This window comes from Cervus elaphus, chromosome 23, assembly GCF_910594005.1.
Source record: "Cervus elaphus chromosome 23, mCerEla1.1, whole genome shotgun sequence".
Classification (NCBI taxonomy): Eukaryota; Metazoa; Chordata; class Mammalia; order Artiodactyla; family Cervidae; genus Cervus; species Cervus elaphus.
Genome location: NC_057837.1, coordinates 31,989,865 through 32,014,436, shown reverse-complemented (window position 1 = coordinate 32,014,436; position 24,572 = coordinate 31,989,865). Strand labels below are relative to the sequence as shown.

The 24,572-nt window shown below is 40.3% G+C and overlaps 1 protein-coding gene across 5 annotated transcripts in view; it reads left to right on the top strand.

Moving 5' to 3' along the window:
- TRDMT1 (tRNA aspartic acid methyltransferase 1) overlaps positions 1-24,572 on the top strand; it is an 89,573-nt gene that overhangs the window by 13,769 nt on the left and 51,232 nt on the right. The window contains exons 1-2 of one of the 5 annotated variants that reach the window (XM_043882934.1): positions 10,506-10,889; positions 11,448-11,561. The exons of 1 other annotated variant lie outside the window; for it this stretch is intronic. Coding sequence is in view for 1 of the 4 variants with exons in the window: in XM_043882931.1 (XP_043738866.1) it covers positions 19,884-19,947 (64 nt within the window). In the remaining 3 variants the exon portion in view is untranslated. Of the gene's footprint in view, positions 1-10,505; positions 10,890-11,447; positions 11,562-19,814; positions 19,948-20,024; positions 20,998-24,572 lie in introns of those variants that run through there. 3 more of the 5 variants (XM_043882932.1, XM_043882931.1, XM_043882933.1) reach the window with 3 other exon arrangements.

Sequence of the window (24,572 nt, the reverse complement as noted above, 5' to 3'; positions counted from 1 at the left end):
CTCCCTTTAGTCTTGACTGTCATGTATTCATTTTTGGCGTTAAATAAATCACAGTTTTTGTTTTTATTTTTTTAAATATTTATTTGTATTTATTTATTTATGTGGCTGTGCCGGGTCTTAGTTGTGACATGTGGGGGTCTTTGATCTTCATTGCAACACGTGAAATCTTTTTAGTTACGTCATGCAGGGTCTTAGTTCCCTGACTTGGGATAAAATCTGGGCCCCCTGCATTGGGAATGTGGAGTCTTAGCCACTGCGCCACCAGGGAGGTCCCTAAATCATAGTTTTTAAAAGCTTTAATCTTCATTTCCTTATCAAAAACATAGTATTCATGATGCCTACTCATAGGATTGTTGTAAGAGGAAAATCAGATGAAAATATGAAAAGGCAGCTTTTAAAGCTCAAACATTACAAATTTTCTATGTTGTTTTCATTGTTGTTATTTCATGTCTGAATTGAGAAAGCTTTGTGACTGTTGGCAGAATGATATCATCCAGGAGTTTGCAATAAGTGTGTATGTACATCAACAGATTTTATGGTTACAAACAATAGCTATGTTTACTTTTCTACTCTCCTTCAGTGGAATGTTTCCATTTTCTCATGCTGTGGGGGAGATCCACATATGTTTTATTAAAGAAAGCAAGCCTGGTGTGTTTTATTCTTTGAACTGAGAGGCCACATATCATTCATTTTTTTCAGGTCAAGCCACCTGGATGAATTGCCAGTCCTCTACTTACTCGCAACAATGGATAAACCTCAGTTTCCTCATACATAAAATGGGATGCCAATAGTAGAGATTTGTATGACGCTGAAATGAGAAATGTATTTATAAAGCACATTGCAGAGTGCCTGGCACAGAGCAAGCACTCAATAATGTGAGCTGCTGTTATGACTGTCATGATTAAACAGTAGCATGAAGAAGAGGAAAAAAGGTCGTGTCTGAAAGTCAAGGGCAGGAGAGGATAAAAAGACAAGGGAGGCAGCTTCAAAAATGGTCTGATCATTTTGCAAATGACAAGCAATTGCCATGATTTTTCTGGTCACTTTGATGAAAATCAAACACTTGCTTGGTTGTTTCAAATGAGAAAAGTAACCATAGTTGTTTATAATGTCTGTGTTCATGGAACAATCAAAATCACAGCCTTACTTGAAAGTTACGTGTCTTCCTGGCAAGGAGCTGTAGGAAGTGGGAGTCCTGATTTGTCTCTCTGTGTGTGAAGTGCCATCACTCTTTCCTCATCTTGGTAAACAGAGAAGTAAAGTTTGGGGGAAATAAGAAAGTTCTTACTTGGCAAGAACTGTTGATGAGCCAGTGCTTACACCTCCCCATTTGGCATGTGTTTATTTTTTAAATTATCACTATTTTTTGATGTGGACCATTGAAAAAGTTTTTATTGAATTTGTTGCAATATTGCTTATGTTTTGGGTTTTTTTGGCCTAGAGGCATGTAGTATCTTAGCTCCCTGACCAGAGATTGAAATTGCACCAGCTGCATTGGAAGGCGAAATTGTAACCACTGAAGTGGTTGGCACTTGCTTAAAAGTCCCTGGAATGTGCTTAAAACTGGCCTTTTTTCTGGCGGATGCTTCTTTGTCTTCCAAAGCACCGTTGACCTGAAGAAGTGAATTTGTATTTGGTCATCCGCAGCCTCTAGGAGTCTTGTTTTGTTTTTTAAACTTTTTATTTTATATTGGAGTATAGCAGATTAACAATGTCATGATAGTTTCAGGGGGACAGCAAAGGGACTCAGCCATACTTATACATGTATCCATTTTCTCCCAAAGTCCCCTCCCATCCAGGCTGCCACATAATACTGAGCAGAGTTCCTTGACCTATACAGTAGATCCTTGTTGGTTATCCATTTTTAAATACAGCCGTGTGTACACAACGATCCCATACTCTCTACCTACCCCTTGCCCCTTCCTCCCCGCCCCCCACCCCGCCGCCTGACAACCACAAGTTCTTTCTCTTAAGTCTGTGAGTCTGTTTCCACTAGGAAGCACACTCCTTGCTGCTTTTGCTGTGGTACCTTCTTTCCAGCAGGTGGTCCTTGAACAGGATCTAAGACAACTCGCTCTATCTTGCATGGCTCAGATCTAGTCCAAGGGAAATACTTTACCTTCCAAAACTCAGAGGGTAATGAGGAGACAATTTGCAATCCCTGGGTGGCCCTTTGAAGCTCTTTGCCTTCCACTTGCAAGTAAGCAAACAGCCCTGTAGACCTTCGGGTCAGATCCACACAGCATGCTGGCAACTTTCTCCAAAAACCTTCATCTTCAAAAATCTCCTTGTACACTTACATATGTAAAATCGATAGCCAATGGAAATTGGCTGCTTGACTCAGGGAAATCAAACTCGGTCTCTGTAACAACTCAGAGGGGTGGGAAAGAGTGGGAGGTGGGAGGGAGGTGCAGGAGGGAGGGGACATATGTCCATCCATGGCTAGTTCATGTTGATGTATGGCAGAAGTGAAAACAATACTGTAAAGCAATTATCCTTCAGTTAAAAAAAGTAACTCGAACTCTTTTTGCCCTTGACATGGGTACATGGTTTTAAGAGTTACATAACCTTCCTGGCATGCTTCCTTTGATAATGTTCCTTTGTATCGTGTTTCACTTTGGAATGTGGTGTCTAGTTTTCGGTATTTTAGTCAAAACTTGCCGCTTTAACTCCTGTTCAAGGTAAAAGGGAATAGGATTGCTTAGGGAATGCTTTGACATTACAGACCGTCACCCCCAAGTTGCTGGGCCTGCAGAGGAGAAGGTGGTTTATAGATGTGAGTGTTGTACTTGGGAGCTTCATGAATACCCACCCTAGTCACAAAATAAAGCTGTAAATGTGCCTCAGTGGTTTTTCCCCATAGACAGTTGTTTGTTTTTTTCTTTTCTTTAAGTAGTTGGCATGTCACTCAGGACTGATACATATTATTGCTTTGGAAGATAAGCATTTATCTAAAATGTGTTTTAAAAAAAAATAGTGTTTCCAAGGACTTCCCTGGTGGCACAATGGATAAGAATCTGCCTGCCAATGCAGGGAACATGGGTTTAACCCCAGGTAGTCCAGAAAGATTCTACACGCTGCAGAGCAGTTAAGCCTATGCTCTGCAACTACCAGGCCTGCTGTCTAGAGCCCATGAGCTGCAACTCCTGAAGCCCCACAGCTGGAGCCTGTGCACCGCAAGGAAGGGTAGCCCCCAGCTCCCAGGACTAGAGAAAGCCCTCCCACAGCAACAGACTGAGTGCAACCAAAAATAAATTAATTGAAAATATAGTGTTCCCATGAAGTTAAAAAATGGTTAACTTCTCTCAATTGGAGGACGATCCTAGACTCCCATGTGTACTTAAATAAACTTGTCTCAAAACAAATTGTTACTGTTGTTCAGTCGCTAGATTGTGTCTGACTCTTTGCGACCCCCTGGGCTGCAGCATGCCGGGCCTCCCTGTCCTCCACCATCTACTGGAGCATGCTGAAATTCAAGTCCGTTGAGTTGGTGATGCCATCCAACCATCTCATCCTCTGTTGCCCCCTTTTCTCCCTTTCCCCAATCTTTCTCAGCATCAGGGTCTTTTCCAGTGAGTCAGTTCTTTGCATCAGGTGGCCAAAGTATTGGAGTTTCAGCTTCAGCATCAGTCCTTCCAATGAATATTCAAACTGATTTCCTTTAGTTTGACCTCCTGGCAGTCCAAAGGACTCTCAAGAGTCTTTTCCAGCACCACAGTTCAAAAGCATCAATTTTTCGGTGCTCAGTCTTCTTTATGGTCCAACTTTCACATCCATACATGACTACTGGAAAAACCATAGGTTTGACTGTACAGACCTTTGTTGGCAAATTAAACAAAATATATTCTGTATAGTGTTTAAATTGGTTTTCTTTTTCTTAGCATTTCAGGCATAACTTTTTAAAATGTGAAAATGCCCATAAACATGTATGTACAGGTATATGTAACTCTGAGATCGTGCCAAAAATGTCCATGACTGCCTTGTGATAGTTTTGGAGATGGGTATCTAAGTAGAATATGAATATGGACTTGTCATTGGAATGCCATGGAAGCCTCCTGGGTTTGTTCATATAGATCCTAGATAACTGTTGTGAAAGTTTTACAGTCCTATTAAGACTTGCTGAGAATTTGAAAACTTGATATATTGGGTACATTTCTCTAATAATTCCTGATTCCAGTTTGGTTACTTTTTGAAATATGCTTGATTGGCAGGGTAGATTTAAGGTAATCAAGTCCTGAGATAATGAAATACCTATCTATGCATCCGTCCATCCAAGGGAGCTCCTGAAATATTAGAATTTAGTACAAAGTTTCCCTTCATTAAAAATAAATAACAACAATAATAAAAACCTTGGTATTAATTTGAGTTGAAAAATAAGAGCCAAGTCTGTATTTTGGTTTCTAATTAGGAAAAATAAGAGGAAGATTTTGTCTTGAAATACTTTCTATTTTATTACTCTTTAGTTAGTTATTGAAGTATAATTGCTTTACAAAGTTGTGTTAGTTTCAGCTGTACAACGAAGTGAATCAGCTGTGTGTATTCATATATCCCCTCCCTCTTGCTCCTCCCTCCCTGCAACATCCCAGCCCTCTAGGTCGGCACAGAGCAATGAGCTGAGCTCCCTGTGCGGCCCAGCAGCTTCCCACGAGCTAGCTACTTCACATATGGTAAGCATATATACGTCACTCCCAATTACATCTTTATTATAAGTATATGGGGACAATATTAGTGAGGTCAGAGCCTTACACCTTAGTGATGTTTTCTTTCCTCTCCTCTCATTTTGTCTTTCCTCCCTTCCATGGTCCTCCTTTATTTTCTGATAGTGGGTGATGTGCTCAAAAAGATGAAAATACCTGGAAAGAGTCTCTGGACCAGTGAACTCTGAGCCAACAACGTGAGGATGTGGGGAAAGAACCAAAAAAGAAAAAAGAGAAAGAGACATGGATTCTTCTAAATTTTGTGCAATGCTGTCATTTAAACAGAATTTAGCATTTAAGCTACAGCATGTGCATCAAGGTTGGTGAGAAGATGGTGTACCAGTAGGCTTGAAAAGAAGGGAAATATATACTAAGTGTTTCGTTAGAAAAAGCAAGGTTTAAACAGGTTTTATTAAATTGGAAGCATCAAAATGGATTTATGACTTTAAAAAGCCCCCCTCAAAAGCTGGAAGAGTGGAAAGAGCCCCTGGTATCACACTGACTAAAGCTAGAAGGGATAAGGGAAAATTGCAAGCATCCTGTGGCCTGGATTTCCATCTCTTCTGCTCTTCTTATGGAAAGGAACTCAGAATGACTGGTACCAGATCTTGGGAAAATATTGAAAGGAGATTAGAATGGGAAAGCATGGCTAAGAAATTTTGCAAAAGAAGAGGAATTGTGAAGCTTTCTGTCAGATGTGAGAATGTATTATAAAGCTTGAGTAATTAAAAGTGTGGTTCACCAGCTGACTTTTCCAAGAAGCAATACCCTGTCCTCCCTCATACCCATTCTTCCAGCTTCCCTTCCTCCGCCTCTCCTAGCCACACCTCCCATCACAGTAAATTAGGATATAGTATGTAGAACTGGAAGTATTACAAACCAATGTGAAAGGGGCAACTAGATTTTTAGATAAAAGTTAGGTTTAAAAGTCTCACTTTGCATATTGTATCAAAATAAATTTAAAAACTGAAACATAAGGAACAGAAGAACATGGAGGTGAATTTAGCTTATTTTTTCTAAGTAAAGGACTCCCTAAGCCTAAAAAGACATAGATAGGGTAAGTCACAAAGGAAAAATATGTGTATTAGGCTGTAGAAGATTAAGTACTTTTGTTTCATATAATATTATAAACCATATTTGATGGAAAAAGTGGAACTGGAAAGTGTTTTTATGGTACATGTGGTTGATAGTTTTAAAATTAACAACAAAAATAACATTGTGATAAATCAGTAAGAAATGCCTATGAACCCAGTAGAGAAAGGACAAATATCACACATCATTGACAAAAGAAAAAACTACAGATGACTAAGAAACATATAGTTAATCCTAAATGTATAAAAATTTAGGTTTTTGTGTTAATCACAAAAAGGGGAAATAAAAATGACATAGTCATTTTTGACGTATAAGAATGACAAAGGTAAAAAAAAAAAAAGAATGACAAAGGTTACAACTAGCGACACTTCATAAGGATATAGCAGGGGGCTATTCCAGCCACTGCTGGTGGGAATTTGGTCTCTGCAGTCTTTCTGGAGATGACTTTTAATCAGTTGCCTCAAAGACTTAGGTCATAAGCTTTTATGACCCAGATAACCATGATGGTATGATCACTCACCTAGAGCCAGACATCCTGGAATGCAAAGTCAAGTGGGCCTTAGGAAGCATCGCTATGAACAAAGTTAGTGGAGGTGATGGAATTCCAGCTGAGCTATTTCAAATCCTAAAAGATGATGCCATTAAAGCGTTGCACTTGATATGCCAGCAAATTTGGAAAACTTAGCAGTGGCCACAGGACTGGAAAAGGTCAGTTTTCATTCCAAACCCAAAGAAAGGCAATGCCAAAGAATGTTCAAACTACCGCACAATTGCACTCATCTCACATGCTGGCAAAGTAATGCTCAAAATTCTCCAAGCCAGGCTTCAACAGTAGGTGAACCAAGAACTTTCAGATTTTTGAGCTGGATTTAGAAAAGGCAGAGGAACCAGAGATCAAATGGCCAACATCTGTTGGATTATCGAAAAAGCAAGACAGTTCCAGAAAAACATCTACTTCTGTTTTTTTGACTATGCCAAAGCCTTTGACTGTGTGGATCACAACAAAATGTGGAAAATTCTTCAAGAGATGGGAATACCAGACCACCATACCTGCCTCGTTTGTATGCAGGTCAAGAAGCAACAATTAAAATCGGACATGGAACAACGGACTGGTTCCAAATGCTTATTTAGATTATATGCAGAGTACATCATGCGAAATGCCTGGCTGGATGAAGCAGAAGCTGGAATCAAGATTGCTGGGAGAAATATCACTAACCTCAGGTATGCAGATGACACCATCTTTATGGAAGAAAATGAAGAGGAACTAAAGAGCCTCTTGATGAAAGTGAGAATGAAAAAGCTGGCTTAAAACTCAACATTCAAAAAACTAAGATCATGGCATCTGGTCCCATCACTTCATGGCAAGTAGATGGGGAAACAATGAAAACAGTGACAGACTTTATTTCTTGGACTCCAAAATCACTGCAGGTGGTGACTGCAGCCATGAAATTAAAAGACGCTTGCTCCTTGGAAGAAAGCTATGACCAACCTAGAAAGCATATTAAAGAGCGGAGACATCACTTTGCCAACAAAGGTCTGTCTAGTCAAAGCTATGGTTTTTCTAGTAGTTATGCTGGGTGTGAGAATTGGACCATAAAGAAGGCTGAGCGCTGAAAAATTGATGCTTTTGAACTGTGGTGCTGGAAAAGACTCTTGAGAGTCCCTTGGACTGCAAGGAGATCAAACTAAAGGAAATCAGTTTGAATATTCATTTGAAGGACTGATGCTGAAGCTGAAACTCCAATACTTTGGCCGCCTGATGCGAAGAACTGACTCACTGGAAAAGACCCTGATGCTGCGAAAGATTGAAGGCAGAAGGAGAATGGGGCAACAGAGGATGAGATGGTTGGATGGCATCACCAACTCGATGGACATGAGTTTGAGCAAGCTCCTGGAGTTGGTGATGGACAGGGAAGCCTGGTGTCCATGGGGTTGCAAAGAGTCATATACAACTGAGCGACTGAACTGAATTGATCCCACTTTTGGATTTGATCTGGTAAACTTATAGGAATGTTTGAATATTAATATGTAAGAATTTGCATTTTAATATTCAGATATTACACCCACTCTTGATGTGGAAAACTAAAACCTCTTAAATGTTCGATACTGGAGAATAGAAAAAATGATTGTTTATGTACTACAGAAATAAGGCAGGCAAGATAAGAAATAAGGCACAAAAGTAAAGTGTTCAAAGTGGTTGTGTTTTAGATATAAGGATAGGATCAAGATTTTATAGAAGGGTATATCTTTTTCCTTTTTTTCCTTTTGTAATTTGTTTTACTCCTCCAAATTAGCATGTATTATTTCTAAAATTCAGAAAAAATAAAGATCACACTTAAATATATACCTCTTTGATATATATATAATGAAGTATAGAACTGGTAATAGTAAAATGTTAGGTGAAAAAAATTAGGGTGTAAAGTATGTATACAATAAGTTTATGATCTTATAAAATATAATTAGCACAAAGACTAGCAGAAGAAACATCATAGTTCATATCATTAGCCATAGTTCTCACCTGTGGTTTTCAAATTTTCTTTTTTTATCTATGTCCTGATTTTCCCAATTGTGAGTAATGAGTGTAAATATTTTATCCCTAGTAGAAAAGAGAAAGAATGATCAGAAAAGAGATTCTTCTAGTTGGCTTGGGCTTTCCTTATTCTGGATATTTTTAATATATGTTTACCAGGTCTCTTTCACTTTTAAAAAATGTTTATTTATTTGGCTCTGCCAAGTCTTAGTTGTGGCATGTGGGATCTTTAGTTGCAGCATATGGGATCTAGTTCCCTGACCAGGGATCAAACCCAGGCCCCCTGCATTGGGAGAGCAGAGTCAGCCACTGAACCACCAGGAAAGTCCCAGGTGTCTTTCACTTTTGGTGATAATCAAAAATTTGTTTTCCAAATAGTGATGTCTCATGTCTATAGGGAACAAGAAATTTGATGAAACTGCAATCTGAACCTTTTGGAATTTAAAACTATAAACTCTGTGAGGATATATATAGAGTGCTGTTTGTTGCATTCTTTTCCCATCCTATGCTAGGATTTAGTCCTAAAATGAAAGGAGTGAAAAAAGATATGACATGCAGATTCCAGACATTCCTTCCTAACCAGAAAGATTTTTAACTGCTTATGAGAGTTTTTTCCTCAAATATGCCAACTCTTTTATTTCATGTATTATTTGATGCCTTCCAGACTTTTTGTTGTTGTTGTTAAATACTGATACAATCTTGTAATTTCTCTTCCTTTAAAAATGTGCTTATGTGGTTTGCAAATAAATCTGTTAACTCGGAGAATATTGGTTTATGTGTCATTGAGCAAATCATGTGATGTTTTCTCTTTATTAATCTTTTTAATAAACCAGAATATTGAAAAGGCAATCTGATAGGTCTAAAATAGGTTAATAAGCATTTTAAACATTCATAAAGTTCTTTGAAACTTATAGGCCTATATTATCATATATAATTGATGTTATTCTATTATTAAAACTTATTTTCACCATCTACTGAAATATAGTCTATTTTAGTTATTCCCAGTCTCTGAGTGACTAAACATAGAACAAATCCTTTTAGGACTTGTACTGTATTTTAACTTAGCAGTAATTACCTTAGATGGAAATGAAACACTAATAGTCTTGATCTGCAGGACTCAGTTCAAGTCTAGAATATAAAGGTTAATGGCCTCTGGTGCATTCCAAGGGTGAACAGAAAGTTTGGAGGATAAGTTGGCTTGTATAATGTTTACAGTAGTGACTTTGAAAGCTTAGAAGGTCAATTTTAATAATTTTAAATAAATATGAAGTTATTTTTCTTATATAGTGAATAAATATAGTAAGTACAGTCTCATGAGGCTATTATTATATTTCATTTATTTTTATCAATATTGGATCATCTGAGAACTATTCTAAGTTTCTGTTATGTATCTAAACCACTACCTAACTAATAAGGGTAAAATGAAAAATCTTCGTGTACGATTTTTTCTCTGACTTTTAGTTCATCAGTCCTAGTAACTGTAGCAATTTTAAAAAAAGACTATGAAGAAGAATAAAGGCTTATGTAATGTATATGTGTGTGCGTGTGTTTTCCCTTTTCTTCTGCCTGATGCTTCCGGTTTGTGTGACTTGGTTACCTGAAAGGGTCTGAGTATTTAGATACAATACTAAAGAGGAGCACAGTAATAACAGCTCTCAAAGGCATTACATTTGAAAGATATGTATATTTGTATTTATTGATTTGCCTGAGCCAGATCTTAGTTATAGCACGAAGGATCTTCCATCTTCAGAATCTTTAGTTAAAGCATCTGGGATCTTTTTTTTTTTTCTCTCTCTCTTTTTCTTTATTTGCAGTGTGTGGGATCTAGTTCCCTGACCAGGGATGGAATATGGGCCCCCTGCATTGGGAGGACAGAGTCATAGAAACTGGACCACCAGGGAAGTCCATGAAGGCATTAACATTTTTATTCTTTTTATTCTCAACATGAGTCTTATTTTCCCACCTGATAAGAATGCTATAATCGAAAACAGTAAAGAAAGACATCTTGTTAGATATTATGCAAATTAGTCTCCTGGTAATATATATATATAAAACTTCTTTGAAAACTAGGAAAATAATTATATGTAACTGTTAGAATTACATACAGTGGGTTATATCTTCCATTATGATATAATTTGCTGTTCAGCTGTTAACTGAACAAATTTCAAACTGAACAAAGTGACAGGCAGATTCTTTACCCCTGAACCACTAGGGAAGCCCTATGGTTTCTATGCTTCTCAGCAAAAAATCTATTATGAAATTTCCTCTTGATTCCAATTTAAAAAAAAAAGACACACACTTGGTTCTTTTCTTTTCTTTCTTCTGAGGTAAGTGTAAGACAGTGTTCACAGTCCAACATCAGTAAACTGTTCTTCACAGCAGAAAAGTACTGTTCCTTCCAGACACCAGGAAGTTCATATTTTTTCCATCTGTACTTTATCTCTTAGAAATTTATCATGTCATTGATAGAACACATCTGCTGTTTCCTGTTTTGTTGTTTTTTCCTTTGTGATAGGCTATGAATAAGGTGTCTGGACCCCAGAGAAAGAAGATGAAGGTTTGGCTACAAGGTTTGCTTTTCTTTGTGTTCCTTTTACTCCATATTTCAGGGGCACTTATTTTAAATCAGTGTTCAGCATGCAGTAATTAAGCAATTGCTGCATGCTTCTTTAACACTGTCCAGTTATTGATGGGTTACCCATGAAAATCGTAGCTTCAAGAGACTGTCACTCTTGAGTAATTCTGATCAATAGAACTTTCTGTGATAAAGGAAGTGGTCTCTCTCTCTTTTTTTTTTTCCTACTGTGTTACTTGAAATGTGCCTTGGGTGACTGATGAACTAAATATTTAATGTTTAATTAAGTTAATATAAACACAAGTCACCAGATGGGGGTAGAGGCTACCCCACTGGCCAGTGTAGCTCTAAAGAAACAATGAAATTGTATAAAATAGTCCTATGCTTAGAGAGAGAAGATGATGTTAAATTGCTTTTAATTGTTGGCATTTTTTATGGTCAGAAATAGCAGATTTAAAAAAATTTTAATGAAAAAATCTTCAATGCCTGGTACACAGAAGAATCAATAAATGATTGGATAGTATTAATAAGTTTCACCTCATCTCCATCCCAGGTTTTACCTTCTCTTGCATCCTGGGTGAGGTCACATGAACATTTTTTTCCCCTACAACTGCCAGATCTATAGACTCACCTTCACAGCTGCCGTGATCTTGCTGGGAGTTAAGAGGTAAGACGGGGGCTTCTCAGTACGCGTGCTGCTGTCTGTCTTCTGATTGCCTGTGATTAGTCTGTGCTCAGCACCCCCTCAGTCATGCTTATGGCTTCCCGAATCTAGCTTTATTTCATCCTGCTCCAAGCCCTGGCAACCCCAGGATGCCTCTCACCTGTCCCACCAGAGCCCTTAGATATATCTATGTCCATCTGGACCACTCTATATGGTGATCTGACTTTGTCTGGGCACCTTGCTCAGTTATGTCTCCTAAATCAGGCATCACCAGACTGGAGTGTGATTGACTCCAGGGGTCAGAGTCATGCCATAGGATCCACTTAAAGAATGTATAGAGACACTGTTCATCACACATACATTTATGCACTGGGCACCGGGCAATGTGACTTCCCTGCTGGCTCAGTTGGTAAAGAATCCGCCTGCAATGCAGGAGACCTGGGTGATCCCTGGATCGGGAAGATCCCCTGGAGAAGGAAATGGCAACCCACGCCAGTATTCTTGCCTGGGAAATCCCATGGACAGAGCAGTCTGCAGGGCTACGATCCATGGGGTCACAGGAATCTGACATTACTTAGCGACTAAACCACTACAAGGCACTGGGCAAAGTGCTTTTAATTCTTGTAGAATCTCCACAGCAATTGCATGTTCTATTTTTACACATCTTAGATGCACTGTGGCTCAGAGAGGTTAAGTGACTTTCCTAAAGTCACAACTAGGAAGAGGCAGAGCTATGATTTCTTTTTTTTTTAAGTCTTTTTATTTATTATTATTCTGGCTGCACCATGTAGGATCTTAGTTCCCTGACCAAGGATGGAACCCACACCCCGACCCTGGAAGCTCAGAACCTTTACCACTGGGCAGCCAGGGAAATCCAGAGCGTTTCTTATCTGCACTCTGGCTTCCAAGTCTGTATTCTTAACCACAATGCAGTTCATTGCAAAAGAGGGAGAGTTCTTCAAAATCAGTGCAGAGGGCCAATAGAAAAGAAGCTAGATTTTGGGTGACTATAAAGAAGGCTTTTCTAATAATTCAAGCTCTTCACCACCAAACACCCTACTCTGTGAAGTGCCCTGCACCCCTCATTAGCGCTCACAAGCTTCTTGCTGGCAGATCAAGAACTGGTAAAAGGCATTCTGAAATAAGTGTCTGGAGTAACCACTTGTGGTGGATAAATTCTCTGGGTCTTTCCATTTAAAATTTCTTCTAAATATGATCTCCTCTCTTGAGGGCATTTATTGGCAATTTATTCCCATATGACTATTTTTTCAATTTTCCATGCAGTTCATAAAGACCATTCTTTTTCTGTGTGAAACCAGAATATAATTTATTCGTCACTCAAAGTGGGATAAGCAGGCTATTCTCTCCCTGTAGACAGTCCAATATAGAAACCCACATCACATTTCACTAAGGAATAAAGAATGGCCTGGATGGTGGAAACTATAGTTGCAGAAAACATTTCAAGCATTTGTCAGGCTTTGTTTAATTTTGTTAGAAATTAATGATCGGTGACAGGTAGGAGATGAAGAATAAAATGCCATTAGATTTCAACTTATACAACAAGCCTTTAAATAATTGAGAGAATGCTGTTATTATTTTACTTTACCCCATGGCAATCCACTCTAGTACTCTTGCCTTGAGAATCCCACGGGCAGAGGAGCCTGGCAGGCTGCAGTCCTTAGGGTCGAATTGAGTTGGATATGACTAAAGCGACTAAGCAGTATACCCCTTGATATTCTATTGTGCTCTGTAATTATCTTTGATATACTTCATATGTGCAAGATGTTAACCATCATTTCGGTTTTTAAAAATTTTTTTAATTTTTAATTGGAGTATAATCTCTTCACAATGTTGTGAAATGGGAATCAGCTGCATGTGTCCCTGTATCCCATCCCTCCTGGGCCTCCCTCCCACCCCACCATCCCACCATCTAGGTCATCACAGAGGACCAAGCTGAGCTCCTTGTGCTATAAAGCAGCTTCTCAATAGATATCGATTTTTAAGTGTTTCGGTTTCTTAACAAAGTGTATTTTCCGTTTTGAAGGAAAATGCACTGACTATCCTAAAGTTCAACTTTTGATGTTTGCTTGTATTTTCAAACAGTGTGTTGAGCTTTTCTGATTAAAACATCAGCTCTATTGGACACGTCACTCAGGATAACTTTATCGGAAACTATAAGGTTACATAGCCAATCTTCTCCTCTAAGAACAGTTGAGAAGGAGTAGTCAATATACATTTTTTTTGTTTGTTTTTGCCACACTGCACGGCATGTAGGATCTTAGTTCCCCAGCCAGGGACTGAACCCGTGCACCCTGCATTGGAAGGTGGAGTCTTAACCACTGGACCATTGGGGAAGTCGAAATATATATCTTTTTTTTTTTTTCTTCTTTATCTGTCCATCCCACATTCCTCCTCACCTGCTCTGGATTGTGGCACCCCCAGCTCAGGCAGCTTGTTCCACGGTTTGGCAGACAACACAGATATAATCCAATCCGAGGGGGCTAACATCTTACAGGTGCTTCCATGGAGACAGTTGTAAATTGTGACTATGGAGGAAGTTTCTGTTCTTGAAATGATTGTCACGGATAAGTTTTAGAGAGGAAGTATCAGGTAAAGAGAAGATGTGGCAGATATGAGCTACATCAGGCTGCATGGGGATGGGGTTCTACCATCTTTTCTCTCAGGAAGTTGGTGCTTTTCATGAACTCTTCCCTGTACTTGTTCTTCCTTCTTACAATGTAACATCCTTGGTCATATTTATTTTGATTTATAACACTAATGCTTAACAGGTTCTAGATTTAATATATTGACTGTTGCTGCTGCTGCTGCTGCTAAGTTGCTCCAGTCGTGTCCGACTCTGTGTGACCCCATAGACGGCAGCCCACCAGGCTCCCCTGTCCCTGGGATTCTCCAGGCAAGAACACTGGAGTGGGTTGCCATTTCCTTCTCCAATGCATGAAAGTGAAAAGTGAAAGCGAAGCTGCTCGGTTGCATCCGACTCGCAGCAACCCCATGGACGGCAGCCTACCAGGCTCCTCTGTCCCTGGGATTTTTCCAGGCAAGAATACTGGAGTGGGGTGCCATTGCCTTCTCCGATATTGATTGTTAACTGTATATAAATCACTGTAACTGCATAGCTTTCTTTATATAGAAAGATACTAATATATATTATGTAATATATATATTTACGGCACTATATTATGTAATAAATATTAGAAAAGTTTGTTTCATGCATTATACACATGACATTAGCATGTATATGACTTCTACAGGCTTAGATGGTTTAAAAGTATATTTGCTTATAGCAGATTTTTAAAATGTCTTCTTTCAAGATCATTTCAGTTTGAGCAGATAATTAACATGTGGCCCAATCAGGACTCACAGCTTCCAATACTAATTCAGCCACAGAATCTTAGAGCTAGAGGGCCCTCAACAATCATTTCCTCTTCTTTCCTCCATTTTATTTTACAGATAAGGAAACCGGGCTCACTGCCAAGGCACACAACCAATTATTGGCAATGACAGGACTAAGACTGTTCTCTGATATCTTTCTACCACACTACCCCATCAGTGGCAAATAAGAAAACACTCAAAGGCCAATACACATGTACAGTTAAAATATTTCACAGGACACATCAAAATGGATGTCAGGCATATAATTGAGACACAGTAGCCATAGTTCGTTAATAGTATTGCATTAGGACATGTAAAAGTTTCTATCTGATCAGTTATTATTACAAGTTGTTGTGGTTGTTCAGTCGTAAGTCGTGTCCGACTCTTTGTGACCTCATGGACCCTCCAGGCTCCTCTGTCCATGAGGTTCTCCAAGCAAGAATACTGGAGTGGGTTGCCATTTCCTTCTCCAGGGGATCTTTCCACATCAGTGATCTAGCCTGTGTCTCCTGAATTGGCAGGCAGATTCTTTACCACTGAGCCACCAGTTTTTATTTCTGTATATGAGTTATTAAGTCACGTCTGACTCTTTGCAACTGCATGGACTGCAGCACGCCAGGCTCTTCTGTCCTCCACTATCTCTCTGAGTTTGCTCAAACTCATGTCCATTGAGTCAGTGATGCTATCTAACCATCTCATTCTCTGTCGCCCCCTTCTTCTCTTGCCTTCAATCTTTCCCAACATCAGGGTCTTTTCCAATGAGTTGGCTCTTCGCATCACATGGCCAAAGTACTGGAGTTTCAGCTTCAGCATCAGTCCTGCCAATGAATATTCAGGGTTGATTTCCTTTAGGATTGACTCGTTTGATATCCTTGCAGTCCAAGGGACTCTCAAGAGGCTTCTCCAACACCACAGTTCAAAAGCATCAATTCTTTGGCGCTCAGCCTTCTTTATGGTCCAACTCTCACATCCATACACGACTACTGGAAAAACCATAGCTTGGACTAGACGAATCTTTGTTGGCAAAGTGATGTCTCTGCTTTTTAATATTCTGTCTAGGTTTGTCATAGCTTTCCTTCCAAGGAGCAAGCGTCGTTTAATTTCATGGCTGCAATCACCATCTTTATTGATTTTGGAGCCCAAGAAAATAAAATCAGTCACTGCTTCTACTTTTTCTCCTTCTATTTCCCATGAAGTGATGCGACCAGATGCCATGATCTTAGTTTTTTTAATGTTGAGTTTCAGGCCAGCTTTTTCACTCTCCTCTTTCACCCTCATCAAGAGGCTCTTTAGTTCCTCTTCACTTTCTGCCATTAGGATGGTGTCATGTGCATATCTGAGGTTGTTGATATTTCTCCCAGCAATCTTTATTCCAGCTTGTGCTTCTTCCAGCCCAGCATTTCTCATGATGTACTCTGCATATAAGTTAAATAAGCAGGGTGACAATATACAGCCTTGTCGTACTCCTTTCCCAATTTGGAACCAGTCTGTTGTTCCATGTCTGGTTCTAACTGTTGCTTCTTGACCTGCATACAGGTTTCTCAGAAGACAGGTCAGGTGGTCTGGTATTCCCATCTCTTGAAGAATTTTCCACAGTTTGTTGTGATCTATAGAGTCAAGGGTTTTAGCATAGTCAATGAAGCAAAAGTAGATGTTTTTCTGGAACTCCCTTGCTTTCTCCATGATCCAACGAATGTTGGCAATTTGATCTCTGGTTCCTCTGCCTTTTCTAAACCCAGCTTGTACATCTGGAAGTTCTCGATTCATGTACTGCTGAAGCCTAGCTTGAAGGATTTTGAGCATAACCTTGCTAGCATGTGAAATGAGCGCTACAATACGGTAGTCTGAGCACTCTTTGGCATTGCGCTTCTTTGGGATTGGAATGAAAACTGACCTTTTCCAGTCCTGTGGCCACTGCTGAGTTTTCCAGATTTGCTGACATATTGCATGCAGCACTTTCACAGCATCATCTTTAAGGATTTGAAATAGTTCAACTGGAATTCCATCATCTCCACTAGCTTTGTTTGTAGTAATGTTTCCTAGGGCCCACTTGACTTCACAGTCCAGAATGTCTGGTTCTAGGTGAGTGACCACACCATCTTGGTCATCTGGATCATTAAGACCTTTTTTGTATAGTTCTTCAGTGTATTCTTGCCACCTCTTCTTAATCTGTTCTGCTTCTCTTAGGTCTTTACCGTTTCTGTCATTTATTGTGTCCATCCTTGCATGAAATGCTTCCTTGATAGCTCCAGTTTTCTTGAAGAGATCTCTAGTTTTTCCCTTTCTATTGTTTTCCTCTATTTCTTTGCACTGTTCATTTAAGTAGGCCTTCTTATCTCTCCTCGCTATTCTCTGGAACTCTGCATTCAGCTGGGTATAGCTTCCCTTTTCTCCTTTGCCTTTAGCTTCTCTTCTTTTCTCAGCTATTTGTAAGGCCTCGTTAGACAACCACTTTGCCTTCTTGCATTTCTTTTCCTTTGGGATGTTTTTTGTCACTGCCTCCTGTACAATCTTACGAACCTCTACCCATAGTTCTTCCGGCACTCTATCTATCAGATCTAATCCCTTGAAACTTTTAGTCACCTCCACTGTATAATCATAAGGGATTTGACTTATGTTATACCTGGATGGCCTAGTGGTTTTCCCTACTTTCTTCAATTTAAGCCTGAATTTTGCAATAAGGAGCTTATGATCTGAGCCACAGGCAGCTCCCGGTCTTGTTTTTGCTGACTGTATAGAGCTTTTCCATCTTTGGCTGCAAAGAATATAATCAATCTGATTTCGGTGTTGTCCATCTGGTGATGTCCATGTGTAGAGTCGTCTCTTGTGCTGTTGGAAAAGGGTGTTTGCTATGACCAGTGCATTCTCTTGACAAAACTCTATTAGCCTTTGCCCTGCTTCATTTTGTTTTCCCAGGCCAAACTTGCCTGTTATTCCAGGTATCTCTTGACTTCCTACTTTTGCATTCCAATCCCCTATGATGAAAAGGACATCTTTTTTTGGTGTTAGTTCTAGAAGGTGGTGTAGGTCTTCATAGAACTGTTCAACTTCATCTTCTTTGGCTTTAGTGGTTGGTGCGTAGACTTGAATTACTGTGATATTGAATGGTTTGCCTTGGAAACGAACCGAAATCATTCTGTCATTTTTGAAATTGCACTTAACTACTGAATTTTGGACTCTTTTGTTAACTATGATGGCTACTCCATTTCTTCTAAGGGATTCCTGCCCACAGTAGTAGATATAATGGTCACCTGAATTAAACTTGTCCTTTCCTGTCCATCGTAATTCACTGATTCCTAAGATGTCAATGTTCACTCTTGCCATTTCCTGCTTGACTATGTCCAGTTTATGTGGCTGCATGGACCTAACATTCCAGGTTCCTATGCAATACTGTTCTTTACAGCATCGGACTTTACTTTCAACACCAGACACATCCATAACTGAGTGTTGTTCCTACTTTGGTCCAGCAGCTTCATTCTTTCCTGAGCTGTTCATTCTTCCCCAGTAGCATATTGGACACCTTCAGACCTGGGGGAAGACACAAGGAAGCCATTAGTACAACTCAATTTCTCCTAACAATATTGAACGTGCGTGGGACTTCTCTGGCAGTCCAGTGGTTAAAAATTTGCGTTTCTAATGCAGGGGGCACAGGTTTGGTCCCTGGTTGGGGAACTAAGATCCCACATGCCTTATGGCATGGCCAAAAATAAATAAATAAATAACATTTGGTGGTAATGGGAACAATAGAAAAACACTTCACAATGAGACCATTTCTGCTCCTCCCAATGACTGTGTTTTCTTAATTTGTAATTGAGCTTCTAACAATTTGGTGATTAGATCATCTTGGAGAAGGAAGGCCACAGCACTTGAAGGGCCATAACTGTAAGGGAACAGGACTCTATAAGGCCCTCCTGGATTAGACCTCTTCCTCCATAGCCTCTGCTTTAGCGCCTCTCTGAAGAACCCAGATGATTGGTATCTGATGTATATTGTCTGAGTTTTTCAGATCCTGAAACTACCACCAAGTGGAAGAAAGTAACTACTTGATGATGCTGAGCACTAGCTCCAGACCTTCTAGCACCTAAAGACTGACCACCATCAAACAATCTGAGAATGGTGCCCGGCCCTTACCTTGCCTTTAAAACTGCTTCGCTGAAACCCTTAGGAGAGTTCTGGGTTTTTGAGCATGCGCCACCTGTTTGCTTTGCTTCACCCTGCAATAAACCTTTCTCTGCTCCAGACTCTGACACTGTGCATCAAGCATGTGAAATTGCATTTGATGACTTAAATAGTTTTTTGTTACATTAACAGCAGTTCCTATCTTGGGGGTATTTTCCAAGTTAAAGTAGCTTGCCCCAGAGCTCCCCTGTACTAGCTCCCAGGGGACCTCTGGGGCACCTGTGCTGGTTTCTGCCCCTGTAACTCTCGGACCTTCTCTGGCTAAGAGGCTGATTTAATTCCATCACTCAAGCTAAGGCCCAACACCAGGCATGAGGTACATGTTCAAGCCTAATGGAAGAAAGGTTTGGACGCTTCTGGCTTTCAAGGGACGGAAAAGCAGCAAGCCTGAAAAGTGAGTGAGTGTGGATTCTAACCTCTGTTAATTGACTTTGAGGCACAGGCCATCTGCTGGGTCCAGGATTTTCTTTCTCCCTCTCAAGGCACTTTAGAAGGAAGATGGAGAGTAAATCAAGCCATAGGGTGGTCCCCATTCTCTTGGGAGGCCTTGGTGCTTTCTGTCCCTTGTCCACCTGCCTAGCCTTGCCAGTCCCGGAGCCCCAAGGCTGCCCTGTGAAGACCTGAGCCAGAGCCTAGGAGGGGGGAACTAAAAAGCCGCGGAACCAGAGATGAGGGAGCGGCGGGGCCGGAGGGAAGGAGGAGCCACGGGACCGTGAGGCCTAGCTCCAAGGAGGAGGCGGTGGCGGCGCGGGAATGGAGCCCTTACGGGTCCTGGAACTCTACAGCGGAATTGGGGGCATGCACCAGGCTCTCAGAGGTGAGAGGGCACGGGTGCCACTTCCATCTGCGAGTCGGAGCTGCTCAGAGTTCGGGCTCCAGGGCGGGGCGGAGCGCTGAGGCACAAGGGGCGGAGATTGGAGGGGAAACGGTCTGTGGGGGAGGGGGCGGGGGAGTTGCTCGGTTGTCTTGGAAACCGCCCGCGCGGCGCCCCAGCTGTCCCTTGGGGAGGAGACTCCCTTCCTCCGCCGGGTCCGAAGGGCGGGAGGGGTACCTGCTGGGAGTCCTGATCCGCAAGGCTTGGCTGTAAAGTCGAACCAAAATGGTGCCCACAGAGCGGGAGTGGCGAGCCCCCCGCCCTGTGCCAAACCCCAATTCTGAGTGAGGCTGTCACCCAGAGGCCTGGAAACTCGGTCCTTGACCCTCGAGGAACTCCCAGCGGGGAGGGGAGGACGCTGGGCAGGGTCCTGCTGCTGAGGGCTTGGATCTTCCAAGGGATAACTGCCACGCGGGGTAGAAGTTAGTGAACACTAAGTAGAACCGCACGGGAAGCCTGGAGAAAACAATTCTAGTCAGTTCTGATGGTTGAAAAGAAACATCTTGTTACTTCTGGTCTAGATACATTTAGGCGCCGGAAGAGCTGAGTTCAAACTTCGTTGAAACGTGACCTTAACGTTTTTGAACATGTGTCTTGGTTTTACAATGTGACAAGTATTTCTTTCAGAGATGAAACGTTATGAGCATTAAATAAAAAGTGGTTAAAATGTTTAATAATGCCTGGTACATTGTAACCACTCAAATATTGTAAATATTTTCCTCATGTACCTCTTGCATTTTGAGGTTTTAGATTTGTTTGGTGCGAAGTTGGAACTGCAAGGTTCATTTTGGCTGTTTGCCCCTCTTCAGTTCTGGGTTCTATGCTAGGCACTGGAGTTGTAGAGTGACAAATAGACATGGAACGTGTATGTTTATTCTTAAATTACCATGACAACCACAAAACTGAAACCTCCCTGCTTCCTCTTTTTTTAGTACCAAGGGTAACACAAGACTAATACTGTAAGATACGGACAGTATGTCTTAAGTTGAGCGCGTAAGTTTTGTAAGCATATATATTGAGTTTGAGATACTGGAGTGGGTTGCCATTTCCTTCTTCAGGAGATCTTCCCCACCCAGGGATAGAACCCGGGTCTCCCGCATTGTAGACAGAAGCTTTACCCTCTGAGCCACCAGGAAAGTCTCTAGAAGAGATTAGTGATTATTAAATTTTTATTACCAATTATTTGATGGCTCTCTGTGTTCAGTTCTTTATGTAAAGTAACAAAACTTACCAGCAGGAAAACAAAACTAGCATTACTTGTGCTGTTAGTTAATTTTCTAAGATTGTCAGCATTTTACCCGCCTATCTTTGAAGCCCCTTAAAGGTTCTTTAGTGCTGTAATTCAGCCACTCCTTAAATGTTGGATGTTAATCCACCCCCCCCCCCCCATTTTTTGCAAGTTTAAATGTCCTGCAGTTAATTATTGAGCATTAATCTTGGTCTTCTTTAGCATGTTTTCTAGAAGTCAAATTAATTAATGAAAGACTGACTATGTGCTAGTTGCTAAGTCAAAAATACTGAGAATTTTTAGACTTTTGGTGATATAACAGGTTGCTTTTCAGAGGATTTGAGTGCCTCCTTCAACTACATTTTCCTCAGGATTTGTATTATCCATTTTTAACCTTTGTGAATTTGTTAGGGGAAGTTGTATAATTTTAATTTGTGGTTTTTGGGGGCTAATGAAATAATTTGATATTTTCCCTCCTACTAGCCATTGTAACCTGAATTTGTCTATACGTATTTCTATTACTACTGCTACCATCCCAAATCTAAGTTGTATCATCTCTCACTTAAATTATTAAAATAGTTTCCCAACTGCTCCCCTGCTTGCTTCCACTCTGCTTCCCTGCACCATCCTTTCTCTGTTTGGTAACAAAGTGATCTCTTACCTGGTAAGCTGGATCGTGTCACTCCCTGGGGTCAGTGGGCTCCCTCTGAGGTTAGAATCAGTCCCCTCTTCATAGAAGGCCTGTGAGATCTAGCCTCTGTCCACCTCTTCAGCCTTATCTGCCACTCTGGCCTGCTTCTCTTTTCCAGACTTGAAGTTCTTCTTTCTCTTTGTTCCTCAGACCTTCAGAATTCCCCTTATGCTCTGGCCTTAGCTTTTGCTGTCGTCTCCACCCACGTGCCCTAACCACAGGCTTTCACGCTGCAGCTGCATTTTGGCTTCCACAGCTCAGTAACATGTGGCTGCTGCAGAACAGCCTCCCTCAGCTGACCCTGTGATCCACAGTACCCCTCCTGTGGCCTCTACCTGATGCTCCATCATCTTTTGGCCTGAGGTTGGCGTATTATGGATATTGCTTCTTGTCTTCCAACATTCATTGATTTGATGTACTAAAGTTTAAAATTTTTCTGTAATAAAATATGTTGCTGTTTTCCATGAGGTTTTTATTAATATATAATAATGCAAACTAGTAACAATGGTGGTTAAGTGCAACAATTACTAAGGACTTTTTATATGTCAGGCCCTGTTTTAAGTATGTAATAAGCTAGTTAGAGGTAGAGTCAGTATTATAACCTAGATCTCCTGACCCCACCTGTTAACCATACAATGCTGCCATTTTTTTTCTGGTTAGATCCATTAATTGAATCTACATCTTAAATAACAATAAGAAGCAGCCAACAGGAATAAGATGGAATTTAAATTTTGACAGTTTTCTAGATACGGGTTGTAGCTGATTTAATTGCAGTAAAATATACGTAACATAAAGTGTGCCGTTTACCCATCTTTAAGTGTGCAGTGCAGTGGCGTTAAGTACTCTCTTTCCAGTGCTGTGCAGCCATCAGCACTTTCTGTTTGCAGAACTTTTTCATCATCACACGTGGAAACTGTACATTAAATAACAACTCCCATCTCCTTTCCTCCAGCACCTGGTAACCACTATTATACTTTGTCTCTTCTGATTTGTCTATCCTAGATAGCTCATATAAGTGTAATTATAAATATCTGTCCTTTTATAGCTAACATATTTCACTTACTGTAGTGTTTCCAAGGTGCATCCACGTTTTAGTGTATGTCAGTACTTCATTCCTTTTTACAGCTGAATAATATTCCACTATATGCATATACCATATTTTGTTTATCCATTCATCTCTTGATGGGTATGTGGGCTGTTTCCACTTGTGGGCTATTATTGTGAAGAATAGTGCTATAAACATTGGTATATATGTATCTGTTTGTGTTCTTGTTTTCAGTTCTTTTGAATATTTACTCAGGAGCAGAACTGCTGGATCATATAGTATTTCTGTGTTTTAACTTTTTGAGGAACCACTAAATTATTTTCCATTGTGACTGCACAGTTTTATATTCCCAAGCGCAGTGTCTGAAGGTTCCAATCTCTTTATCTCCACGTCCTTGACTTGTTATTCCTTTTATTTCTTTTTTTTTTTTTTATAATAGTCATCCTGATGGGTATGAAAAAATATCCCATTGTGGTTTTTTTTTTTTTTTTATTTTTTTTAATTTTTTTATTAGTTGGAGGCCCATTGTGGTTTTGATTTACATTTTCCCTAGTAGAGAAAGAAGTTGAACATTTTTTCATGTTCTTATTGGCCACTTGTGTATCTTCTTTGGAAAAATGTCTATTTAAGTCCTTTGCTTATTTTGGAATTGGGTCTTTTTTTGTTGTGTGAATTCTGTATATATTCTGGATATTAATCTTTTATGAGCTATATAATTTGCAAATATTTCCTCTTTCATAACTGTTATTGTAGTAGTTATAAAGGTTTATTTAATTTCCTTGGCAGCATGAGAGATTTGCCCCAAACCCCATGGACATTTTAATACCTTGATAAACATTTCTCATCCTTAGCTGTATATGCAGTATGCTATTGTATTTTTGTAGTAACTACCCAGATACTTCTGTATCTTCTAAATTTCTTTTAACTTTATTTTGTATCTATGTGTCCATATATTAACTTTGTTCTCATCCTGTGGTGTTTTTATTTCCTCCTGTACACCTCTGGGCTTCCCTGGTGGCTCAGATGGTAAAGAATCTGCCTGCAATGTGGGAGACCTGGCTTTGATCCCTGGGTTGAGAAGATACCCTGGAGGAGGATGTGGCAACCCACTCCAATATCCTTGCCTGGAGAATCCCCATGGATTCTGTGGGGTCACAAAGAGCTGGACACGACTGAGCGACGAAGCACAGCATAGCCTCTAGCACAGAAGCACACTTGTGACAGGGTTTCTGTAGATAACTGTTGAGTCTATTATTGAATTGGTAATCACTCTACTATCACGCTGATAAAACCATAGTTTTCTAGTCCAAATTTTTGTATGATACAAAATTCTTAGTTGTAAACCAGAGTCCACTCTCCAGCTAACATCAGCAGAAGAAAAATTATTAAAAGACATTTGGAAGCCCACAGAATTTACAGGACATCCAGATATATCAGGTGAAGAGGGAACTGCCCCACAAGTCATCACACGGACCTCACAGCTTTTACCAGTCACGCTGGGGACTGGATGTGACAAGTACCGTCACAGTTTTGCCCTGAAAGATGGATCTTGACCACCTCTCACACCAAAAGAGATGAGTTTTCTCATTTGCTCCCTCACATGG